This window comes from Herpailurus yagouaroundi, unplaced genomic scaffold (genome assembly GCF_014898765.1).
Source record: "Herpailurus yagouaroundi ecotype Mexico unplaced genomic scaffold, PumYag 163, whole genome shotgun sequence".
In the NCBI taxonomy this organism is placed as follows: Eukaryota; Metazoa; Chordata; class Mammalia; order Carnivora; family Felidae; genus Herpailurus; species Herpailurus yagouaroundi.
In genome coordinates, this window is record NW_024412404.1 from 68220119 (window position 1) to 68244460 (window position 24342).

Consider the following 24342-nt stretch of genomic DNA (forward strand, 5'->3'; position numbering starts at 1 on the left):
TCCTTCCCCAGTGTGGAGTGCTCCCCGTCCTTCCCCAGTGTGGAGTGCTCCCCGTCCTTCCCCAGTGTGGAGTGCTCCCCGTCCTTCCCCAACGCGGAGTTCTCCCTGCCCTTCCCCTGTGCAGAGTGCTCCCTCCCCTGCCACAGTGCAGAGTGCTCCCTGCCCTTCCCCAGTGCAGAGGGCTGTGCCTGTTTTTGTAGTTTTCCTGGCAGGAAACTAATGGGTTGCTGATCTGTTTGCTGCTTTTAAGGTTACATGTAAGTGCCCTGGGGTTGTCTAGAGTAGTCTTTATTCTGCAGCTAAGTTGGCCTTGCATCTGACCTACAGCCCTTCTGCATCCTCCACGGAGTATGTGAAGTCTCTATGAATCATGACGGTGGGCAAACACATGTCACAGAGGAGGAACAATGAGTGCAGATTACATCAATGATGAAATAAAATTTCACTTTCAGATTGAAAATTTTGGTGAAGAGAAGGGGAAATTAATACATGTGTACATTGTTTGTATTTTGTGAACAAATAAAATTTGTCAGTGTTCATAAATATCCCTTCCAAGATTCATCCCCCTTCCCAGACTGTGTTCTGCATAAATACCCAGTGCTCAAATATTTATGAAAATACCAAGTGTAGCATTTTTATAACAAAAATGAAGTAATCAAATTTCCATCAAAAAATGCCTGGCTAGGGGTGCCTGGGTGGCTCGGTCGGTTAAGCCTCTGACTCTCGGTTATGGCTCAGGTCATGATCTCACAGTCTGTGAGATCAAGCCCCATGTTGGGCTCTGTGCTGACAGCATAGAACCTGCTTAGAATTCACTCTCTCTCTCTCTCTGCCCCTCCCCTGCTTGTGCTCTCTCGCTCGCTCGCTCTCTCAAAATAAATAAACATTAAGAAAATTGGGAGATGAATTCTAAGTGACTAAAGTGGTCCGGAGGGGCCAGTTGAAACCGTTTTGATCCTGCTGACTCACAAGCTGCCAGTGCTGTGTAACATTCTGTAGCCGGTTCATTTATCTTTTGGAGTCAGGCAAGCTGAGAATGATAGAAATGCAGATGGCTGGATGGTGGTTGGAAGCATTCCTGTGATTCATATTTTGATAGAATTTGGAAGAAATCTTTTCCCTGTAATACTATCTTCAGAGCTCAAGTACTGTGTTACCATCCGAGGCAGTGTGTGGTCCTCTACAGCCTTCCCACAGCGTGACCGTGCTGCCAGTGGTACATCAGGACCTGGTCACAGAGGGACTCATGTGCCGTGTGGTGACCCTCCAAAAGCAGTGAAACATAACCTTCATGGAGCCTCTGGGAGCTGCCTGTGGCTGGGCCTTGCAGTGGGGAGATGACCCATGGCCTGCAGGCCATTGAGAGGAAACGGGGTGTTCTGGGGGACACGATGCACTTGCCAACCAGCTGAGCTGCCTACACTCACTGAGAAGGGTACCTCTGAAACCTCACATTATGAGACTGGCAACTTCTCTTTAAACAAACAGTATATGAGTATTTCTGCTGAGTGAAAATTAAAAATTATCTGCTAAATGGAGGAATTTAGTTGAGGGGGTCCTCAGCTTTCTCCGGGTTGAGAGAGAGTATCAGATCCATGACAATACAGGAAAGTCGTGCTTTTACCCTGGATCAGGAGTACTCACACCTTGGTTTACACAGGCACCACCCAAGGAGCCTGTTAAAATGCAGACTCTGATTCATTAGGTTTTTTTTTTTTTTTCTTTCAACGTTTTAATTTTATTTTTGGGACAGAGAGAGACAGATCATGAACAGGGGAGGGGCAGAGAGAGAGGGAGACACAGAATCAGAAACAGGCTCCAGGCTCTGAGCCATCAGCCCAGAGCCCGACGCGGGGCTCGAACTCACGGACCGCGAGATCGTGACCTGGCTGAAGTCGGACGCTTAACCGACTGCGCCACCCAGGCGCCCCTGATTCATTAGGTTTTAATGAGTTTTCCAAGTGATTCCTTTTTTAGTAGTAAAAATTAACAGTAAAATTAAAACTATTTTTAATCATGTGAAATTTCAAATGTATACGTGTAACAAGATGCTGACTTCTTGCCACATTTGCTTTATATCTCTGTGTAAGAAAACATCACAGAGCAACTCAAGTTTCCCATTTAATCTCTCTCCCTCCTTGCACCCCAGATGTGACTGCTATTCTGAAGACTGAACATCATTTCATATGTTTTTGCATATATTTATTTTAGTAAACAATACGATGTATTATTTCAATATTTTTATAAATACGGCAATGCTTGCCACCTGTCTGCCGTCACTTTCTACTTGCTTTCCTTACTTGACATTATGCTTTTGCTGTGTGTCTCTGTGGAAAAGGCACATCCAACATGACAGTCCACATGTGATGTGTGTCCACATTAATATGTATGGATTTGGGATGATAATCAATGTGTGATGAATCCATGGCTTGCTAATTTATCTTCCCATGGGCGGGTGGTTAGGTAGTTTCCACTTTTTTGCTCCTGCACAAAGTGATGGAATAAACAACTGTGACCCTGTGTTGTACACACAGGAGTGAAATTGTTGTATAGTAGATATGTGCATCTTCACCTTGAATAGATGTGCAAAGTAAGACAGTCCTGTGGATCACGTGTCATTTAGTTATCACCTATTGTGTTCCAGGTCCTGTTTTCTTGCTGAGGATACAATGGTGAGCACAAACTATAGCCCCTCTCTTAATGAAACCCAGTATGAGAGATATTAATTAAGTAATCAACTGAATGAGTAGCTCTAAGGGAAATGAGAAGGCACTAGGAGGGCAGACGGTGGAGGGAGCTGACTCAGTCTGGTTAGGGGGAAATCAGGGATTTAACATGCAGCTGGGATGTGAAAAGAGCATAAGCTAACCAGGCAAATAGCATTTCGTGCAGGAATAATGTGTCCACAAGACTCAAGGAGGCATGTTGCCTTGGGTCATGAGGTTCTTATCCTATCCTTGGACCAGAGATTCCAGGGCCATCATTAGATGGGAAGGGAGATGTCTTAGGGTTCTCCGGAGAAACAGAACCAGTGGGAGATATACATACTTCTGGGCTTATGATGATTTATACACACACACACACACACACACACACACACATATAATATGCACATACACACATATGTATGACATAGTATAACTAATATATGTGTAATTACATGAACGGCATTATACAATATAGCGTGCAATACACATATACATACATATGGAGGCTCATTATTGAATTGGCTCATGCAGTTATGGAAGTCCTCACTACCAGCCATCTGTAAACTGGGGACCTAGAAGAACTGATGGAATAATTCAGTCCAAGTCTGAAGGCCTGTAGGTTGGGGGGCAACATGTAAGTCCGATTCTGGGTCTGAAAGCCAAAGAAGCAAGTATACTCTTCCTTCCCTTTTTTGTTCCATTCTGGCCGTCACTGGACTGAATGACGCCCATCCCCGCTGGTGAAGACAGTCTTCTTTATCCAGTTTTCCCGTTCAAATGTTCATCTCTTCCAGAGACCCCCTCACAAGCACACCCAGAAATAATGTTTGACCAGCTGTCTGGTGTGCTGCAGCCCAGTCAGGTTGGCACACAAAAGCAACTATCGTAGGAGAGACATCTTCGGTGGTTCAGGACCGAGACCCACGTGGCTAAGCAGAACTCTGGGCAGCTCTACAGGGGCACTTTTAATGGAACTGAGCCAGCTCCCACCTCCTGAAGGTCAGTAAGACATAGGCAGAGACTCTGGGTTGGTGAGAAATCCCAGGGATCTCAGAAGGAACCAATGCATCCGTTGTGTGTTAATGTGTGTCATATTCTGGGAACTGCAAACTTTCAGTAACAGGCGGCTGAAAGCCACATCTCACTAGGATGCCATGGAGAATCCACAGAGGAATATTTCCTCAACAAAGCTGTTTTGAAGGTGTCAGTGGCAACTCACATAGAAAGGGTGTTTATAACAGGTAGGACACATAAGAGTCAGGGGTCAGAGAGCAACAAAGAACGTGAACTTTAGAAACTGCCCATTTACAGATTTTTGGCCATGTGCATCAAGACCTTCCTGAGAGCTGCCTTGATATCCTTGTTCTTCAGGCTGTGGATGAGAGGGTTCAAGGTGGGGCTCACAGTGGAGTAAAGCACAGCCACCACCTTGCCCGTCCCTGGGGAGTGGCTGGAGCCAGGGCTCAAGTAGGTGTAGATGATGGTGAAGTAGTACAAGGTGGCTGCAATGAGATGGGAGGAACAGGTGGAGAGGGCCCGCTGCTTCCCCTCGGCTGTTCGAACCCTCAGGATGGTGGACATGATGAACCCGTAGGACACCATGGTGAGCAGGAAGTTCAACATGGCAAAGAAGACGTCAGCTATAATTGCCATGATGTTGTTCACATATGTGGAGGAGCAGGAGAGCAGCAGCAGAGGAGGGATCCCACAGAAGACGTGGCCAATCACGTTGGGCCCACGGAAGGTCCGCCGTGACATCAGGCAGGCATTGACTCCAGCGCCAAGCATGCCGATGCCCACACAACTCCAGCCCGCGCTGCACACACCCTGGGGGTCATCATGGAGCCGTAGTGCAGTGGTTGACAGATGGCCATGTAGCGGTCATAGGCCATGGCAGTAAAGAGCAGCACCTCCCCTGCCACCACCCACAACCATGCAGGGCCATGCAGCCCCAGTAGGAGATGCTCCTCTTCTCCTCCACCAGGATCCCTTGGGCACCATGGTGCATGTGCAGACAAGATCCAGCACAGACAGGTTGGCCAGGAAGAAGTACATGGGGGTGTGGAGCCTGGAGCTGAGGGTGATGGCCACCACGAGGAGGGAGTTGCCACAGAGTGCCACGGCGTAGAGGCAGAGGAAGAGAATGAAGAGGAGAGCCTGGAACGGCGGCACTTCTGAGAAGCCATGCAGTGGGAATTGTGTCACCAGCATCCGATTACTCATGGGCTTTGGTCTGTCCAGACTCTTTCTGGTCAAGAAGCTTCATATGTCAGACTCTCCCGGAATTTACCAAATTTCTTATTTCATTAGACTCAGGCATCACCAGCTAACAAGCTCCTCTCAGGGAAACGGGTAGGAGCACTTACCCTTCCACCTCCTGCACTCAGGACTACCTCCCCATCCCCCACGTCCCTACACTCAGGACTACCTCCCTGCCCCCCACACCCCTGTGCTCAGGACTACCCACACCCCTACCTGGTGCAGTGGTCTCCCGCAGTGATTGTCTGACCTCACCCTGTCCCTGCTAGAACCCTTCAGGAGCATGATGTACAGCGTCCACAGTGGGCCTTAAAGTGTCCCCATGTCCCATCCTGGCCAGGGAGTGTCCAGCCTCACCCCTGCTCTTCTCCCCTCTCCCTCAAAGTGTCCTATTCTGCTCCCTCTGCCTGGTCCCCCAACCCTCTGCACATCCCCTGATGAGCTGCCCCAGATGGGAGCTTCCACCTAAGTGAACGTCAGACCCCAACATGGAGCCTGGGCTCTGCTTAGGGGACAGGGGCTGCTGCCGGGGGAAGCAGGAGCCCAGGTTCAGGGAAGGGTGGTCTGCAGTCAGGTGGGAGAGTAAGTCACCAATGGGGACAGACACGAGGTCCAGGCTGGTGGGCAGAGTCAAGACCAGAAGAGGAAGGCCGGTGGTGGTTCAGGCAGTCCTGGAAGCAAGGAGGAGGTCCCAGGCTGAGGGGTCCAGGGCAGACACACAAAGAAGGAGCAGATCAAGTGGTTTCCCAGAGCCCAGGTTGCTGATTCTGCCCCAATGACTGCCCAGTCCTGGGAATGATACACCCAAGGCCAGGTCAGGGCAGCATCAACTGATTCTGTAGGGGTGACCTTGTCCGTAGCCCTTGTCCATGCTGATTCCATGCTGGCCCTTTGGAACTTAGCACAACTGCAGATGTATTTCATATTCCTTAATAATATTTGTTGTATGAAAACAGACACAAGAGATATTTCAAGGATGAGCCTGTAAATGACAAGTGCATAAATGTCAGGCTTATGGAGAAGGCTGGGCACTTCAGAAAGACACAGTTGCTCCAGTGGATGGGGTTACACGGTGTCCCGTTAACCGGACCCAGTATCAGGACCACACCCCCCACAAGCATACTTCACACGTGCAGACAAGTAACCCTATTGCAGATCAGATGACAGTATTACCTACTGCTGAGTGGGAGAGTCTCTTTCTTCCATCCCGAGCCCAGACCTGCCTGAACGGAAGGACACTGTGAACCAGTTAAGTCTGTCAGTAAAGCACTTCTTAAAGGGTTTCCTATGACAAACAGGTGACATGTTGTATTGTCACTGTTCTAATGATGACTTTGTCCAGCAAATGTACAAACCTTCCCCAAGTTCACAGGGGAAGTTCACAGTCTTAAGAAAAATATTTCTGCTTAAAATATCAGGTGTGAATGGGTCCCAGCATCCTCATTTTTACAACCCAAGGGATTTTCATGTTGGAAAGACCAGCAAGCATGGGGTAGCCAGTCTATCTTCTGAAGGAAGATACTGCTCCTGCTCTGTGCAGTAATGTGGTATTAATAGGGACATTCTTGGAAGTGTCATTAAATACATCATTCTGGCAACTGGACCTGAAGTCAGACGCTTTCAGGCTTTTCCCATTGCAGAAAAGAGAATAGTGCACAGAATGAGCTCTTTATGATCTGCTGCCCTTGGGTTGGGCTGTGCTGTGAACATGAGGGGCCCAAGAAGAGCAGAGGCTGAAGTCTGAGGGTCAGAGGAGAGCAGTGGGAACATAGAAGCACCGTAGGGCAAACCCTCCACTCTTGTGAAGACGCAGAAAACTCCCACCCTGCTCTCCTTTCCGGCCACGGAAGAACTGACCCTGGACAGTGTGTGGTCAGTTGTTGGTTTATGAAATTGCAACTTATCATAACAACATATTCCCTCAAAAAGCAGAAGCCGGTAACTTTCAAACTCTCCCTAATGTCCAGGACAGACTTGCACACGACCCCCTCCCAGGGCACAGCCAGGGTACGTGACCCAGACAGACAGAAATGGCAGAACTTAAGGGCACTGGGCTCTGGGGGGCAGCAGGCCACCACGGACGTGACCACATGCAAACCCAGGACAGAAGGTGCATCAGCCAGAGGGAGATGGGAGCAACTGGGGGCCTGTCTCACTTTCTTGGGGTCAGGAGAGGTGACAAGTGTGACAGCACCCACCTCAGAGGAGAGCCGTGCTGTCCTCTGCCTTCCTGGCAGGTATTTGGAGGCGTCTGCTGGTGGTCCAGAGAGGACGGGGCACATCTCTGCCCTTGCACCTGCCCTGAGCCGCAGAACTCATGTACGTGGACTTTAGCCACAGAGTCCTAGCCCCTACTCCCTTCCCTGCCCTGCTCTCTCTGTGAACACTGAAGCTGATTAAACCCCTTAAAATTCAAAACTGCTCAATAACTTTTGACCTAGCAAATAAAAACTTTCATGATCTAAGTCATTGTATTCCACTAATTTTGTAAAGTGAATCTCTCCAACTATAGCAAGAGATTCACAATCAAGAATAAATACACAGTACCACTTAAACAATTTTTTGGCAGATTGAAGCTTCTTCTCAAGTCCTGGAAACATTGCAGATGGTCCTTAAACTGCCGAGGGAGTCCCCTCGGGACTGATTCAGAAGAAACAAACCACATCCCCTTGTGCAGGCACAGTCTGGGTCCTCCTGTGCTCAGGATGGGGGACAGTAGCCGGAGCCGAGGGTGGCCTGGTTTTAAAGAGCCAGGCTGCTGTGTGACGCAGCGAGTGAGGGCGTAAACCCACTGGGACCCAGCTCCAGATCCTGTCACTTAGAGGAACTCAGAAGTCCTGGGGGCCTCTGAACCTGAGGGCGGTGGCCGCAGCACAGAGTGGGTAGCACTATGGACAGAGACAAGAGGTGTTGACGTTAGCTGTCCCTTCTCGAGGTTCAGCAGACAAGAACTTGCTTCCCTACGGGGCTGTGGTGGGGAATGTCTGCCAGACAACGAAATGCCAAGTGCACACTCCGAGTGCTGGTTCCTTGTGGAAACACAGCACTGGAAGTCTCCTTGGAGGTGATGGTGCTGACCCTCATGTACAGAGGAGAAAGCAGGTGCAGCGAGGGGGGGATCGCCCCACATCATGGGCCTGTGGATGGCAGAGCAGAGCTGGACGTGGCCCCACGCATAGCCTCCAGGCTGGGAGGGTTGTCCCAGCAGTGATTCTGGGCCTCCAGCTTGGAGCCTGCTTCGGATTCTGGGTCTCCTTCTCTCTCTGCCCTTCCCCGCTGGTGCTCTGTCTCTCTTTCCCAACAATAAAGAAACATTAAAAAAAATTAAAACAAAAACAGAACAAAGAATTTGCAAATAAAAGTTGTATCTATTCAAGGGTATGTGACTTAATATTCTCCCACAACATTTCTACGTTTCCTTATTGTGGTAAAATACCCATAACATAAAGTTTACTATTTTAACCATTTTACATTTTTTTTAAAGTAAGATTCTTCCCCAGCACAGATCCCAGTGTGGGGCTTGAACTCAAGACCGTGAGATCAAGACCTGAGCTGAGATCTAGAGTCAGATGCTTAACCAACTGAGCCACCCACATGTCCCTATTTTAACCATTTTATTTTATTTTTATTTTGTAAAAAGTTTTTTAATGTTTATTTATTTTTGAGAGAGACAGAGCGCAAGCAGAGGAGGGCAGAGAAAGGGACACACAGAATCTGAAGCAGGCCCCAGGCTCTGAGCTGTCAGCACAGAGCCTGACATGGGGCTTGAACCCACAAACTGAGAGATCGTGACCTGGGCTGAAGTCGGATGCTTAACCAACTGAGTCACGCAGGTGCCCCTTAACCGTTTAAAGTGAACAATTCAGTGGCACCGAGGACGTTCTTGATGTCATGTGACCATTACCACTGTCTAGGTGCAGAACTTTCTTGGCACCCAAACGGAGACACTGTAGCTCTCAAGTGGTCACTCCACATCCGCGCTGTCGGCCCCGGCAGCTGCGTCTGCGGTCTGGCACGTGGTGTTGCCTGTGGTGGGCGTTCCCTGTCCTCACTGTAGCCTGAACCACAGCAACAATGAGGCATGCCTTGAAGACCACTGTTTGGGTCATGGCCAAGCTATGGCGCCTCTCACCAGGGCAGCGCATCAGGTAGGTTGAAGGTCTCCAAGTCACTGTCTTCCAGAGACTGAAAATGGCAAGTTATAGAACAAGAAGCATATCTTGCTGCTAACAAGAAAATTATGAGGCAGGGGCTATAATTCTCTGTATAAACACAGGCACGCGAATACACTGGCAGCAGTTTCTGTGGACACACAACACAACGGCAGTGGTGCTGGGGGTGGTCGAGGGCCTTCAGCTCTGGCTCTTGATGTTTGGGTTTCCAAGGGGAATGTGTTCGCCTGTGAGTATGTCATTATAGTGAATTAAACTGAGAGAAAAGAGGAAAAGTGGAAGAGAGGGAACAGTGGACGGAGGGAAAGGCCAGAAGGGAGGCCCACAGAGGCATTCTCTCTGGAGCGGGGTGTGGGGTGCTTTGTTTTAGTTTAATTGTTTTCAACACCACAAGTGGGCTCCTGAATACCCATCACTCTCCACCCCCACCCACCTCCCCTCTGGTGACCAGCAGTGTGTTCCTTGTAGTTGAGTCTGTTTCTTGGTTTGTCTCTCTGTCTCTTTTTCCCTTTGCCCATTTGTTTTCTTTCTTAAATTCCACACACGAGTGAAATCATAGGGTATTTGTCTTCCTCTGACTGACTTGCTTTGCTTAGCACAGCACTCTCCAGTTCCATCTGCGTTGTTGCAAATGGCAAGATTTTATTCTTTTTCATGGCTGAGTAATATTCCACGTGCCTGCACCCTCTTCAGCATGAGGTGTTTGGCAGGGGTTGTCCCACTGGGAGACGAGCTGGATGCTGGTGATTCTGGGCCAGTCCCAGGGTTGCAAAGCCCAGAGGCCAGTTCAGGGTGAAGCTGCTCCTTTGGCGGTGAAGTCTTGCTCTGTAAGCAGTGTTTGGATTTTAGAGAAAATTCTCCAAGCTAATCAAGTTGTTCTTCTCGTGTTGCCGATTCTCAAGCAAGCGTATGGGACGGGCGCTAAACCAACCCCAGCGTGGGGCTCAGTGCTCCGGGGGGCTGCCATCTGCCGCCCTGGGGCCTTGCTACTGTCCCACCTTCTCTCCTGCCACCGCCCTCACGCCGAGACCCAGGGACATGTCCACCCAGAATCATGGTGGTCTGTTTGCCAATGGACGGTGTCTCCAACCCCGACTGGGCACAAACCCCACAGACAAAATGGCCATGTTGTCCTGCCTGCTGGGTGGACACAGGATTGTGGCTCTCTTGGAGATAGAGGTACATGGAGGTCCAGTCCAGAAGAGGCCAGCAGAGCTCAGCCGGGGTGGAGGTTAGGGTACAGGTGACCTGGTAAGAGTGGGGACAACATCTGTTACTGTGGATGTGGACACGGCAGTCACCACGTATGAGACGTAAGCACCTGCCCTGCAGAGACTCTGGCCACCGGCCTGCCTGGTGCCCTGGGGTCCTCACACACTAGCTGACCTCGGGGGAAGACACTTGGCAGTAGATGAGCAACCTGCCAGATCTAATGGGCATCGTGGCCAACAGATTGTGGAACATCGTGTGTCTTCAGCTAAAGTGCAACTTGGTTCCAGTGCTGCCAATAGAACCAGTGACACATTGAGGGGCCTGGCAAGGTTCCTGGACACACAGCTGACGGAGCTCCCTTCCTCCTGCCTCCCTCTTTCCATCCACGGGGAGCTAAGGGCCTGAGCAAGGAGCTCGGGGCCTCACGAGAGGGATGAGAATTGCAGCAAGGGCATGGCAGCCTGTGGCTTTGCGGAAGACCCTCCCGAGGCCAGCGTGGGAAGTAGATCGAGGCTGCGCTGCAGGGAAGGCAACCAGTGAACAGTTTTGTAGGAATCAAGGAAGAAATTGTAGAGGCAGTGGAGCTGGGCCACATCTTGAGACGTTTGAGGAGGTTGGCAGGTGCCCCCGGGTGTGGTGGGAGAGGAGGAGCCAGGAGGGCTGTGCAGTTGGCACACGGGTCCTTGAGAAGCGAACAGAGAAGGGCTGTTCTCATCACCCCCTCCACTGCGGTCTGGGGAGACTGCACAGCAGTGGGGGCTTTCTGCCTTCACGCCAGAGACAAAACAGACGCCGGGGAGCTTGACAAGAGTGGACAGGAGGGAGAAACCATGGCAAGTGACTTAGCGGATGGGTGCCTGAAGTTTTTCATTCATAGAGTGTGGATAAACTTACCTCGAAGAGCTGTTATAAAGATTAATTTGGAGACGCAGTGGAGGCTTGCCACCGGTTCTGACTCAGTGTTTGAGAAGTGGTGGGCACATGGTTTGGGAGGTGAGAATGTAGAGTGGTAAGAGCACAAGCTTTGGGGAGACAGAGGGCGTGCCCAGTCCCCACTGCATTTCAACCCAGGCTACCTGCAGCCACCACTCTGCTGAGACGTACATACAGGGGCTTAGGGGCCCACTCAGCCTACCCCTTGTGCTGGGCCCTGCCCACCAGGTGTCTGGCAGAGCTGCTCACCCTCTGACCTCGGCTTCTCCATCGTCCTGGCCTGGGCCCTGCTCTGCATTGGGTGTCCCCCCTCCCACCGCTCAGAGGCCTCCTCCTCTGCTCTGCCCTCTCTCCTGCATAGTGAACTTTCCCTCTTGGCTGCCTCCTTCCTTCACTGGTCACATATTAAATCAAAGAAGCAAAATGGCAGAACAATCTTGCCTGCAAGTCACGTCCCCTCACAGCTCAAGGTTTGAAGGGTAATCTTGCACAAACATTCACTCTCTGAAGACATCCTTCACCTTGTTCTCGCATGCCCTTGGCTGCACGGAAGTGTCTCCTGGAAGGTCCTCCGACTCTTCCCCATCTACTCCTGTCCCCTGTTTCCCGTCACTGCAGTCTGGATGGCTGGTCTCAGACACACGCTGCTCACTCCCAGCTGGCCCTCTTGCAGTCTCCTTTCACATGCCCTGCTTCTGTGAGGGCCCCTCATCCCAGCCGCCTCCTTGAAGCCTACCCTTCTTGCTTTGCCAAGAATATGTTATTCTGGCCCTTTGCTTTCTTTTTTTTTTTTTTTTAAATTTAATGTTATTTATTTTTGAGAGACAGAGAGAGAGAGAGAGAGAAAGAGAGAGCAGGGGAGGGGCAGAGAGAGAGGGAGACACAGAATCCGAAGCAGGCTCCAGGCCCCGAGCTGTCAGCACAGAGCCCGACGCGGGGCTCGAACCCACGAACCATGAGATCATGACCGGAGACAAAATCGGACGCCTAACCGACTGAGCCCCCCAGGTGCCCCAGGCCACTTGCCTCTGACATCACACTTCCCCACCCATAGCCCTACATGAGAGGTTAGAGTCCCTGATGGGTGCCCCTGGAATCTAGGTATTTTATATCAAATACTTACAGAGATGCAAGGACATCACTTTTCTTGTTTTTTATTTTTATTTTTATATTTATTTATTTATTTATTTATTTATTTATTTATTTATTTTTGTTTGTGTAAAGGCGGCCCCCTGCCCTGGACAGTAAAATCCCTGAGGTGGGGACTCTGCATAGAGTGTCTAATCATCCTCCTTCAGAGTGTGGTGCTGATCAGACAGCAGTGCACGTCTGAGGTCAGTGGTGGTGGGGCCGTGAATGGAAGATGAGCACCATCTGGTAAAGGACCTGAAGACACAATACGTACTCATACAAGCTCAAGGGAAGTTGGGGAAATATGGGTTATCTTGTAGCAGCATGATGTTTGACGTGGGGAGGAAGACGCGATTGCTGGTGCTGTTGTTGAGTTTGCTCTGACGCTCCTGACAGAAAACACCCTGCTCAGCTTCTCAGCCCGTAAACCGCATTGCCTCCAAATGCTCTGACCCTCCCCCATCTTAGACCTCACTGCCCCCAGGGCCTCGCCCTCCCCCTCCTAGGTGAAGGTCACTGGCTTGAAGATGGCATTTTTAGGTTGAATTTCTACATTATTGCTGTTTTATTGCTGTTTTTTTAATCTCATTTAATATATTTTATTGAAGACTAGAAAGGCTAAGACACCACAGTTGTACCTGATTTTCTCAGAGGAACACACACTTCACATGTCACTGAGCCACAAGCATGCTCACATGCTCCTGGGTGACCCTCTTAACAGAGGACCCACCAGGTCCAGCTGCTAGTTCCCTCACACTCAATCCTGGCCCCTCAGAATGGGGCCTGGTGCTGTCTGGAGACTCAGTGCATGCTAGGGGAATTGACTGTATGGGATGGAAATTGAAAACCGAGGTGCATAGAAATGGAATGCCATGGACACCAAAGCCAGACAGGAGTCAGTCTCTCTCACTAAGAGACTGAGACCTGATTGTAGGACTGCAGAAGGCTTTTCCTGCCTCCGCATCATGACCACATTCTTAAGACCTACTTACACTAGTCCCTTCACCCGTTCTATCATAGCTGCCTCTGAAAAAGGGATTACTGGAATATCAAAAGGCAAAAAATACAAATTGAAGACACAGAACAAACATCAGAACCAGACATGACGGGGATGTTGGAATGATCAGACCAAGAATTTAAAACAATTCTAATTAATAGGTGGGCAATGTAAGCAGAGAGGTAGAATCCCAAGAAAGAACAAAAGTGAAATTCTAGATATACAAATCACTATAACAGAAATGAAGAATGTCTTTTATGGGCACATTAGTAGACTGGACATGGTGGAAAAAACAATATCTGAGCTACAGGATAAATCAGTGGAATTTTCAACAATTGCAAAGCAGAGAGGAAAAAGATTGAAATAAAAAAGCAGAATATCCTCAGGCTGTGGGGCAAGTGCAGAAGGTGAAACACACGTGTAATGGTAAGAAAAGAAGGAGAAAAAGGAGAGAGAGGAAGGGAGAAAATCTTTGAAGCAACCATGACATAGGAAATAGCTACTTTAGAGTAATTGTCTGATAAGTCCAACATCTGGGTCATCACAAGGTCTAATTGTATCAACTGTATTTTCTGTCTGTCTTTGGTCACACGCCTTCTTTATTGTATGTGTAACATTGGACTACTAGACCTTGTAAATGAAACTTCACAAAGACTCTGATTATGTTACCTTCATGTGAAGACTGATGACTTTTTCTTCTAGTGGAGTTAAATTACTGGGGGATCTTATGGAGGCTTAGTTTTGTTTGTTAGAGGTTACTTTTTATTTTGTCAGGATAGTTCTGTTTTGGTTTTGACCTCAGTTTTTCCCTCATTATTTTAAATTTATTTTTTCTGGATTTATTGAGATATAATTGACATAAAACATTTATAGGTTAAGGTGTACAGCCTCTTGATTTTATACGTTTGTATATTGAAAAGTTTGTGTATTGTAAAATATTACCATCAGAGCATTAGCTAATACCTACATCATGTCAAATAATTACCATTTCTTTTTTGTGGTAAGAACATTTAAGATCTACTCTCTTAGTAACATTCAAGTATGTAAATAGTATTATTAGCTATAATAACCATGATGTACATTAGATCCCCAGAACTTGTTAATCTTATAACTGGAAGTTTGTACCCTTTGACCAATATCTCCAATTTCCTACCCCACACCCTCTAGCCCCTGCTAATCCTCACCTCACAGTCTGTTTCTCTTGTTTTTTTGTTTGTTTGTTTGTTTGTTTTTGTTTTTTTTGTTTTTTTTTAGATTCCACACATAAGAGATATCATACAGTATGTATCTTTCTCTGTCCACATACCTCAGTTGGCACAATGTCCTCAAGGTACATACAAGTTTTATAAATGGCAGATCTCCTTCTTTCTCATGGGTGAATAGTATTCTACTGTATATGAGCCATATATTTATCCATTCATCCACCAACAGATGCTTAGGTTGTTTCTACATCTTGCCTATTGTGAGCAATGTTGTGATGGACACGGGAGTGCAGGTGTCTCTACAAGATTCTGATTCAATCCCTTTGGATATGTACCCAGAAGTACAACTGTTGCATGATGAGGTAGTTGTATGTTAATTTTTGAGGAACCTCCGTGGTGTTTTCCACACTGGCTGCACCAGTTTGCATCCTTACCAATAGTGCAAGAGAGTTCCTTTTTCTCCACATTCCTGCTAACACATATTATCTCTTGTCTTTTTGATGTGAGCCATTCTGACAGGTGTGAGGTGACACATCATTATGGTTTTGATTTGTATTTGAGTGATCTTAGTCTTAAGGTAAACCTTTGGTCCTGTGACATAGTCTTTATTCCTTAGGTGTGGCCCTTCTTCTTGGGTTTTAATGGAGATGTTGAGGTGTTTACCAAGCCCCTCTAATGTGGGAGGACTTGAATTTCAAACTCCATCTGTCCCATGATGAGAAGTAGCTCATGTATCAGCCACTAGAGCCTGCCAGATATTGTCTCCTTTCAGGGCCCTCTTTTCATGCACAGTTCAAGTATCAGCCAATGGCCGGAAGACCTTTCCCCACCCCCAGAAGCTCTTGACTTTTTCTGAGACATTTATCCTGAATTTCCATCTGCCTGGTAGCCACAATCTCTGTCCTCTGAGACCTTGGACCAACAGGTCTATGGCCCGGTGATGAGTCATAAGTGCTCTGAATTCATTAGCAGTTGAGCTTAGATACAGGAGATCTTTACAGTGACTCCATTCGTTCGAGGTTTATTCCTACCCAGATTTTCCTGGTTTAGGTCAGTCTCAGGTGCTAGAAAGAGTTGTGACATTTAAAAAATATTTATTCAGGAGATTGTAATTGGTATCTATGTGAGGGCTACTGACACAGTCTAGAAACAGCCCACTGTATCCTTTTTAATTCAAATTTTTCCAAAAATCCTTAAATATGCATACATTTTATTCTGAAGTAAGAAAAGAACAAAAGACTTGCTGATAATTTGAATACATTTTATCCTGAAGTAAGAAAAGAACAAAAGACTTGCTGATAATTTGAATACAGGGGCTTGAGAAGAGGGAGAAGGCCAACATTTCTAGCACATGTGTCTGAGGCACTGGTGAGCCTCTGAACCTGTGTATACACGCTGGTAACTAAAGTGAACACTTCCAATGTGAACTAATTTGGGAGAACCTGGAATGAGAAGGAAAGGATTACACCGTGTTTTTTAAACTGAAAGAAACAGTTTATAAAATAATAAGTATAAAGTTATTCTATATTTATTAAAGTCTGTGTATATGTGCAAACATAGACAAACAAAAAATTGTTCACACCAGCCTTTGGATGAAATTAAAAGGCTTTGCTTTTTTACTTTCTCCTTTTAAATGTCTTTGTTTTCCAATTTTATTAGCATGAAATACACATTTGGAAAGATAAGAAACCCCATGGATCTTTTTCAGAGAATCCCTACCACACAGAGCAACAGAAAACCTAGGAGCAGATACGAGTTAAGGGTGTGAGTCATGCTGGGGGTCCCTGGGCCTGGGGTCCTCCATGGTGGCTCCAGACCCTCCCCTCTGCAGAATGCCTCCCTCAACCCGAGGGTGGGAACTGGCGCCTCTCCTGCAGAGTTCTGGCCCCAGAGTTTATCCCTGGGAGCATTTCTGGCAACCGTCTCCCACTGTGGTCCGAGCAGCAAGGCAGGCTAAGCCACCTCTGTGGCTGCAGCCAGTCCCAACATGGCTGTGCTGACCAGCCACCCTCCTGTGTCCTGTGCAAAGCTTGGAGGCTCCAGGACTGTGTTGCAAACTCTGCCCCTGGCCGCCATCCTGATAGCTCTGCCCAGGTTCCACAGGTTCTGTAAACCTCATAAACGTGAAGTTTATTTCCAATTAGGGAAAAATAAAGACAATGGTCACTGTCCCCCTGACTAACCATGTCACAAAAATGCTTCTGTGCAGCCTTTCCAAAACTACTTCTAATTGGTAGAAATCATCCCTGGATGATTGGTCCATTCTGTCAGCTGGTATTTACTGGGTTCCTACCATGTACCTGGTGCACAATGCTTGCAAGTGAATTGATTTAGACAAACATCCCTGGTGCAGGAGTAAGAAGGTGAACAGGACATTATCCTTGTCCTCAAAGAGTTTAAAGTCTGTAGAAGGAGATAGACAAGGCGACGTGGAGGAGGGCGGGCCTGGAAACATGGTGACAGAGCATGTGGGGGTCACAGCCCTGTTCCATCAAAGGACCATTTCTGTCCACGAGCTTCCAAACTACACATGTTCTTGCACCCCGTCCCAGCCCTGCATAGTTAGATCTCAAGGGGGAATGGAGTGTTTGGGCCACGAGGAGCTTCGCTTCCCTCAGGCCTCCCCTGGTGCCCAAATTCTCTGGAACCCAAACCTCCTCAGGTCCAGGGTCGACAGGTTCCTGGTTTGTGATGGAAGAGGGCAGGGCACAGCCACCCTGGTTCACCTCCCACACTGATGACCATCTCCATATTCCAGACTTGAAAAAGCCTTGTCAGAATATCACCCTAAAAAGTGCTAACATTTTTTTAAAGACAACTCTTGGAGACTCTGTTTCCAGGCAGAACCTCTTCTCCTAAAAACAAATCCTCCCCCAAGCTGCCACCCTCACTGGCTCTGCCTCGAGACAGCCTCGAGAGTGTGGGGGTCGGGGGGCGGCCACGGGCCCCACTTAAAGCCCGTGCCTTGAGCCCCTGCCTTGAGCACAGGCATGTTGGAGAGAAAATTGGTAGCCAGGGCTGGGGACAGGGCCATGTCCACACTGATGACTTCTTTAATCTATTTAGTGCCTTTCAGTTCACAGAGCTGCCACACAGGTCTCCTTAACCCTACAGGGCAGGACACCCAGCATCTGGGAGGATAAGGGGCTTCCTGGGGCCCCAGGGTGCAGTGGTGTCACAGCTGGGCCCCATGGATGCTGCACAGCACATTGAGATGTGCGTGCAGGGATCAGGATGGGGGCTCCCGGACACTAGAACACATCTCACTTTAGGGAAACCTGCACCCTGGATCACTGCCTGTTGCCAAACCCTTCGGGGGAGGTGGCGGGGCCTGGGCATTGGGCACACAGACCTTAGCTCAGGAGAACAGCCTCCGGAGGGCAACTTTGACCTCTGTGTTCCTCAGGGAGTAGATAAGGGGGTTCAGGGAGGGCGCCACCGAAGTGTAGATCACAGACACCACCTTGTCCTTGTGCAACGAGTATCTGGATGCTGGGCGGATGTAGGTGTAGATGACAGTGCAGTAGTACAGGGAGACCACCAGGAGGTGGGAGGAACAGGTGGAGAAGGCCCGTCGCTTGCCTGAGGCCGAGCGGATGCGCAGGATGCTGGCGATGATGCAGCCGTAGGAGAGCATGATCACAGAGAAGTTCCCCAAGGCCAGGATCACATCTGCAGTGAAGGCCATGGCCTCATTCAGGCGTGTCGGGGCACAGGCGAGCTTCAGCAGAGGGGGGATCTCGCAGAAGAAGTGCTCGACCACGTTGGAATGGCAGAAGGGCAGGTGCAGCAGGAGGCCGGTGTTCACACTAGTGTTGGCCAGGCTGATGGTCCACACGGCCACGGCCAAGAGCCTGCAAACCCGGGAGTCCATGAGGGTGCTGTAGCGCAGGGGCCAGCAGATGGCCACGTAGCGGTCATAGGCCATGGCAGAAAACAGCAGCAGCTCAGCTCCCAGAGACCACGTGAAGGAGAAAAGCTGCACTATGCAACCCCCGTAGGAGATGGTCCTGTCAGCCACCATGCTGCCCAGCAGCTTGGGCAGGATTGTGGAGGTGCAGAGGATGTCCACCACGGCCAGGTTTACCAGGAAGAAGTACATGGGGGTGTGCAAGGCAGGGCAGGAGCCAATGGCCACCACGATGAGCAGGTTTCCAGAGAGGGCCACCATGTAGAGGAGGAGGAAGACAGGAAAGAGGAGCATTTGCAGCTGAGGTGTTTCTGAGAATCCCAGAATGAGGAACTCGGTGACCAGTGTCTGGTTCATCACAGCCACTGGGGGTGAGGCTCTGACCCTGCTGTGAAGGAAAGACGTTCTCACTGTTTCAACTTGTTCTGAGCATCCCGCAAATATGTGTGTGACCCGCTTTGAAAGAGAACTTCAAATACTATCTTGGTAATAAAAATGGAGATTTGTGTCCTGGAAAACTTTGGGGGGCAGGGGCATCACAGAAGAAGCAGTTGCCCCTAATGGGCAGAGAAGTCCCAGTCCTCACCCCTCCCCTCCCTGGTGCAGGACTGAGACCCCACTCACAAGATCACTGGACCTGGGGCCCTGGTCGGCAAGGGCTGGTCTCCCCACCACACAGAGCACTGAGCATGCATGGTGTTGGGGGGCTTATGGAGAACTGGGGGACCTGATTGTGTTTACAGCCCACTCACCCACTCAGACAGGGTCTGGGGACCGAGAAGGGGTGGGAGGGAGGGGGAGAAGGGAGAGCTGCTTCTGAAGTCTGCTGTCTTCTTCCCAGACTGACCACACCCAGGCAGCACTGGCTGAGAGGGACCCAGGGTCCCTCTGGGACCTGTGCACACACATGCACTGGGCGCGAGGGGCAGGCCTGTCTTTAGGGTGCAGAATGGCCCACAACAGCACCCCCCCGATCAAAGACAAATCATCACCAAACTCTTCAGCTGAATCAAAAGTTCCCCCAAGATAAACCTGGGATAGCACAGACCCAGGTTCATCCATGCAGCTTCTGTAAGTGGGGGTGGCATGACTCCTTCTAGATTATTGTGTCCTGTGGAGCCACTGTGTTGATTTCAAAACAGTGCATCTTGGAAATGTTTCACTGCTTAGATCATAGCACTTTAACGAGAAAAGAAGAGTTTCAGACATCTGCATAAAGTCAGGGGTTTGGCAACCTACTTGCTGGCATTGCTGTTGGGGTGTTGGCTTTCACTAAACATTACAAGGACATGTTGTTATGAGGGGTGGTCTGAGAATGAGGAATCAGATCACCCACTGGAATGTGCCCACTGGTGTGGAAAATGTTGACACATTTCAACCAAAAATCTGATACTTTAAAAAAGAGAAAGATGAGAGATGGGGGAGAGAGAAAGGGAGAGAGTGTTAGAAAGAGGGGAGAGAGGAGAGAGGGGGAGAGAGAGTGTTAGAGGGAGAGACCGAGAGAGAGAGAGACAGAGAGAGGGAGAGAGAGAGGGAGAGAGGTGGATCTTATGCTGCATACTCGCCATGTTGTTCTGTTTACTTTTTAAAAATATGATTAGAGAATTATCATCCTCAAACATAACAGCCAAAGGGATATCATGATTCTTAGTCACAGAGTAAAATGTAATTGTCCACATGATCAAAGCGCTGTTTATATTTAAAACATACACGATACACAGAATCAACATTCAATGATAGTAGGTGCTTACAAAAATATGATAAAAGGCTTCTGGAATCCCTGGTATCCTCTCAAGAAACTTCCTTCTTGGTCCCAAGGAAAAATCTTTAGAGAATCAGAAATTATTAGGAAATAGAGTTGGTTTTAAAAAGAAAAACTACAGTGAGTGACACTTGCAGCCAAGAGCAGGGTCAGTTGGAGATTTGTAACCAGGGCTGGAGAAGCCCTATACCATCTGGAGTAGGTAGACACAGCTCACAGGTAGTGCTTGGTGCACCCTGAGGGACCAATTAGCACAGAACCTGCTCACCCATGGATTCAGGACTCTCTGGAGAAGCTGACCAGCACCTGGGGGACCCATCTAATCACCACCAAGTAAGAACAGAACATATTCTTGGCATCTGATGGCGTGGTCCAGACTCAAACAGGGGCTGGTGCTCAGCAGTAACCAGGGGCTGGCTGCCCAATGGGCATCAGGAGGAGGCAATGGGCATGTCAGGCAGTGAGACTGTCATGGTATTGAGCCAATGAACACACTGACCCACCATTTCTGCCTCGGGCAGACCTTGTCCTTTCTTCCCAGATAGAAGTGTGCAAATATTGGAAAGCCTGGGTGGCTCAGATGGCTAAATGACTGACTCTTGATTTTGGCTCAGGTCATGATCCCAGGATCATGAAATTGAGCCCCTTGTCAGGCTCTGTGCTGAGTGTCAAGTCTGCTTAAGATTCTCTCTCTCTCTCTCTCTCTCTCTGTCCCACCCCCCCCATCTCTCTCTCAAAAAGAAAAATCAAGGTCAACTCCCATTGGCTTAGAGCTGTTGCTGGACATTACCAGGTCCCAGAACCTTGGAGTAGCTAATGGCCAGTTATCAGTGGCCACTGGACATTGTCCTCAGCTTTCTGTGCCCCCTGCTTTACACACAGAGCTAGTGCAGATGCCATCCAGTCAGGCAGCACTCCTCTCCTTACTCCACAAACCTGGGACAATGGATAGTTGCCCTGGGGAAACCACACTAACCCAGGCGAGTGGTGTCAGGCTGCCTCTTTCCTGGAAAGGGTGCGTCTTACAGCTGGTAGCTTTTCATGCCTCCAGGACATTTACTCCAGGACAGTATGTGGAAGCAGTGACTGGCTGGTCACCAGGTCTTCTTAGACTTGTCCAAACTGCTGATCTGGGCTGGACATTTTCAGTTCAAGGTCAGGGCACTTGTCAGCTTGAGTCTCATCTCGGGTTCACCTTAACCCTCAACTGCTTGGTTTCAGAGAAAGGGTCAGCCTGTCACTTGGGATGTTTCCCTTAGTTTTATTTAGGTATGGATGACAAATAAAAGTTGTATGTACTTTGTGTTAACAGCATAAGTTTTTTTTGAAATATACAATATGATGATTTGATAGATGTGTACATTGTGAAGTGATTGCCACAACCAAGTTAAATAACGTATCCATCATCTTGCAGAGTTACTTTTTTGTTGTTGTTGAGAAAGCTTAATATGTATGGTCGTAGCAAATGTCAGGTATAAAGTAAGGTGTATTGTCACCATGCGGCACGCTCACTCCTCAAACCCACCCATCTTGTAACTGAAGGCTTGAACCTTTGTTCAGAATCTCTCTATTCCCCACACCCTTGGCTCCTGGCAGGCACTATTCTACTCTCTGTTTCTATGTGATCACCTTTTTTCAGATTCCACATAGAAAGAGTACCATACACTGATGATCATTTTTGTGTGGTGGATTTCACTGAACATTATGTTCTCTAGGCTCATCCATGTTGTTGCAAATGTCAGGAGATGTTTCTGGCAATGTTCAGTATTCTCTATACACAAGATCATGTTATCTGCAGGCAAGTTACTTCCTTCTTTCCAATTTGGATGGCTTTTATCTCCTTTTTTGACTTATTTATTATTTATCCATTTTTTTCCAAATTTTTATTTTGTTTTTGTCTCTTTAAAATTTATTTAAATTTTAGTTAACATGCAGTGCAATATGGGTTTCAGTAGTAGAACTCAGTGATTTATCATTTATTTTTATTTATTTTTTTCAACGTTTTATTTATTTTTGGGACATAGAGAGACAGAGCATGAACGGGGGAGGGGCAGAGAGAGAGGGAGACACAGAATCGGAAACAGGCTCCAGGCTCTGAGCCATCAGCCCAGAGCCCGACGCGGGGCTCGAACTCACGGACCGCGAGATCGTGACCTGGCTGAAGTCGGACGCCTAACCGACTGCGCCACCCAGGCGCCCCTGATTTATCATTTAAATACAACACCCAGTGCTCATCCCAACAAGTGCCTTCCTTAATGCCCATCACCCATTTAGCCCATCCCCTCACCCACTTCCTTCCATCGACCCTCAATTTGTTCTCTACTGTTCAATGTCTCTTATGGTTCCCCTTTTTCTCCCCCGCCCTCCTCAATATGTTAATCTGTTTTGTTTCCCAAACTCCACATATGAGTGAAATCATATGAAATTTGTCTTTCTCTGAATGACTTATTTTGCTTAGCATGATACAAATGGCAAGATTTGTAGCAAATGGCAAGATTTCATTCTTTTTGATGGATGAGTAATATTCCATTGTGTGTATATATATCACATCTTCTTTATCCATTCATCAGTCAATGGACATTTAAGCTCTTTCCTTAATTTGGCAATTTCTGGTAGCACTGCTAAAAACATTGGGACATATGTACCCTTTCAAATCAACATTTTTGTATCATGTGGATAAATACCTGGTAGTGCAATTCCTGGATCATAGGATAGTTTTATTTTTATTTTTTTTCAGGAACCGCCATTCTGTTTTCCAGAGTGGCTGCACCAGTTTGCATTCCCACTAACAGTGGAAGAGGGTTTCCCCTTTCTCCACATCTTTGCCCACACCTGTTGTTTCCTGAGTTGTTAATTTTAGCTGTTATGACAGGTATGAAGTGGCTTCTCATTGTGATTTTGATTTGTATTTCTCTGATGATGAACGATGTTGAGAATCTTTTCATGTGTCTGTTAGCCATCTGGAGGTCTTTTTTGGAAAAGTGTCTATTCATGTATTCTACCTATTTCTTCAATGGATTATTTTTGTTGGCGGGGCGTGTTGAGTTTGAAAAGTTCTTTATACATTTTGGATACTAACCCTTTATCTGATATGTCATTTCCAAATATCTTTTCCCATTCTTTCAGTTGCCTTTTAGTTTTATTGATTGCTTCCTTCACTGTTCAGAAGCTTTTAATCTTGATGAAGTCCCAAAAGTTAACGTTTGCTTCTGTTTCCCTTGCCTTCAGTGATGTGTCTAGTAAGAAGTTGCTATGGCTGTGGTCAAATAGATTGCTGCCTGTGTTCTCCTCTAAGATTTTAATGGTTTCCTAGGGGCACCTGGGTGGCTCAGTTGGTTAAGCTCCAACTTCGGCTCAGGTTATGATGTTGTGGTTCGTGGGTTCGAGCCCCGCATCGGGCTCTGGGCTGATGGCTCAGAGCCTGGAGCCTGGTTCTGATTCTGTGTCTCCCTTTCTCTCTGCCCCTCCCCCGCTCAGGTTCTGTCTCTCTCTGTCTCTCAAAACTAAATAAACATTAAAAAAAGATTTTAATGGTTTCCTGTCTCACATTTAGGTCTTTCATCCATTTTGAATTTATTTTTGTGCATGGTATAAGAAAGTGGTCAAGTTTCATTCTTCTACACATTGTTGTCCAGTTTTCCCAACACCATTTGTTGAAGAGACTGTCTTTTTTTTCAGTTGGATATTCTTTCCTGCTTCATCGAAGATTAGTTGACCATAGAGTTGTGGGTCCATTTCTGGGTTTTCTTTTCTGTTCCATTGATCTATGTGTCTGTTTTTGTGCCAGTACCATACTGTCTTGATGACCAAAGCTTTTTAATATAGCTTGAAATCTGGAATCATGATGCCTCCAGTTTTCTTTTTTAGGATTGCTTTGGCTCTTGGGGGCCTTTTGGGGTTCCAGACAAATTTTAAGATTGTTTGTTCTAGCTCTGTGAAAAATACTGGTGTTATTTTGATAGGGATTGCATTAAATGTGTAGATTGTTTTGTGTAGACATTTTAACAATATTTGTTTCTCTAATCCATGAACATGGAATATTTTTCCATTTCTTTG

General features: G+C 47.8%; 2 protein-coding genes, 1 long non-coding RNA gene and 1 pseudogene across 3 annotated transcripts in view; 2 read left to right on the top strand and 2 right to left on the bottom strand.

Moving 5' to 3' along the window:
* The window catches only part of SCART1 (scavenger receptor family member expressed on T cells 1), a 23504-nt gene extending 23137 nt beyond the window's left edge, over window positions 1-367 (top strand). Inside the window, exon 4 of the mRNA XM_040486941.1 lies at window positions 281-367. Within this exon, the coding sequence (XP_040342875.1) occupies window positions 281-367 (87 nt within the window). The remainder of the gene's footprint in view (window positions 1-280) is intronic.
* Window positions 368-1108: 741 nt separating this feature from the next.
* On the top strand, window positions 1109-2279 carry LOC121037448 (uncharacterized). Its single transcript, XR_005793786.1, has 2 exons — window positions 1109-1705; window positions 1943-2279. It is a non-coding gene; the product is annotated as an uncharacterized LOC121037448 (long non-coding RNA).
* Window positions 2280-4013: 1734 nt separating this feature from the next.
* Window positions 4014-4931, bottom strand: LOC121037440 (olfactory receptor 13A1-like; annotated as a pseudogene).
* A 13041-nt stretch (window positions 4932-17972) lies between these two features.
* On the bottom strand, window positions 17973-18884 carry LOC121037444 (olfactory receptor 13G1-like). The gene has a single exon (XM_040486902.1). The coding sequence runs from the start codon at window positions 18879-18881 to the stop codon at window positions 17973-17975; it is 909 nt and encodes a 302-aa protein (XP_040342836.1). The 5' UTR covers window positions 18882-18884.
* Between the last annotated feature and the right edge of the window lie 5458 nt (window positions 18885-24342).

Coding starts and splice junctions, on each gene's coding strand:
- LOC121037444 (XM_040486902.1), bottom strand. CDS start 18,881: ATGAACCAGACACTGGTCACCGAGTTCCTCATTCTGGGATTCTCAGAA.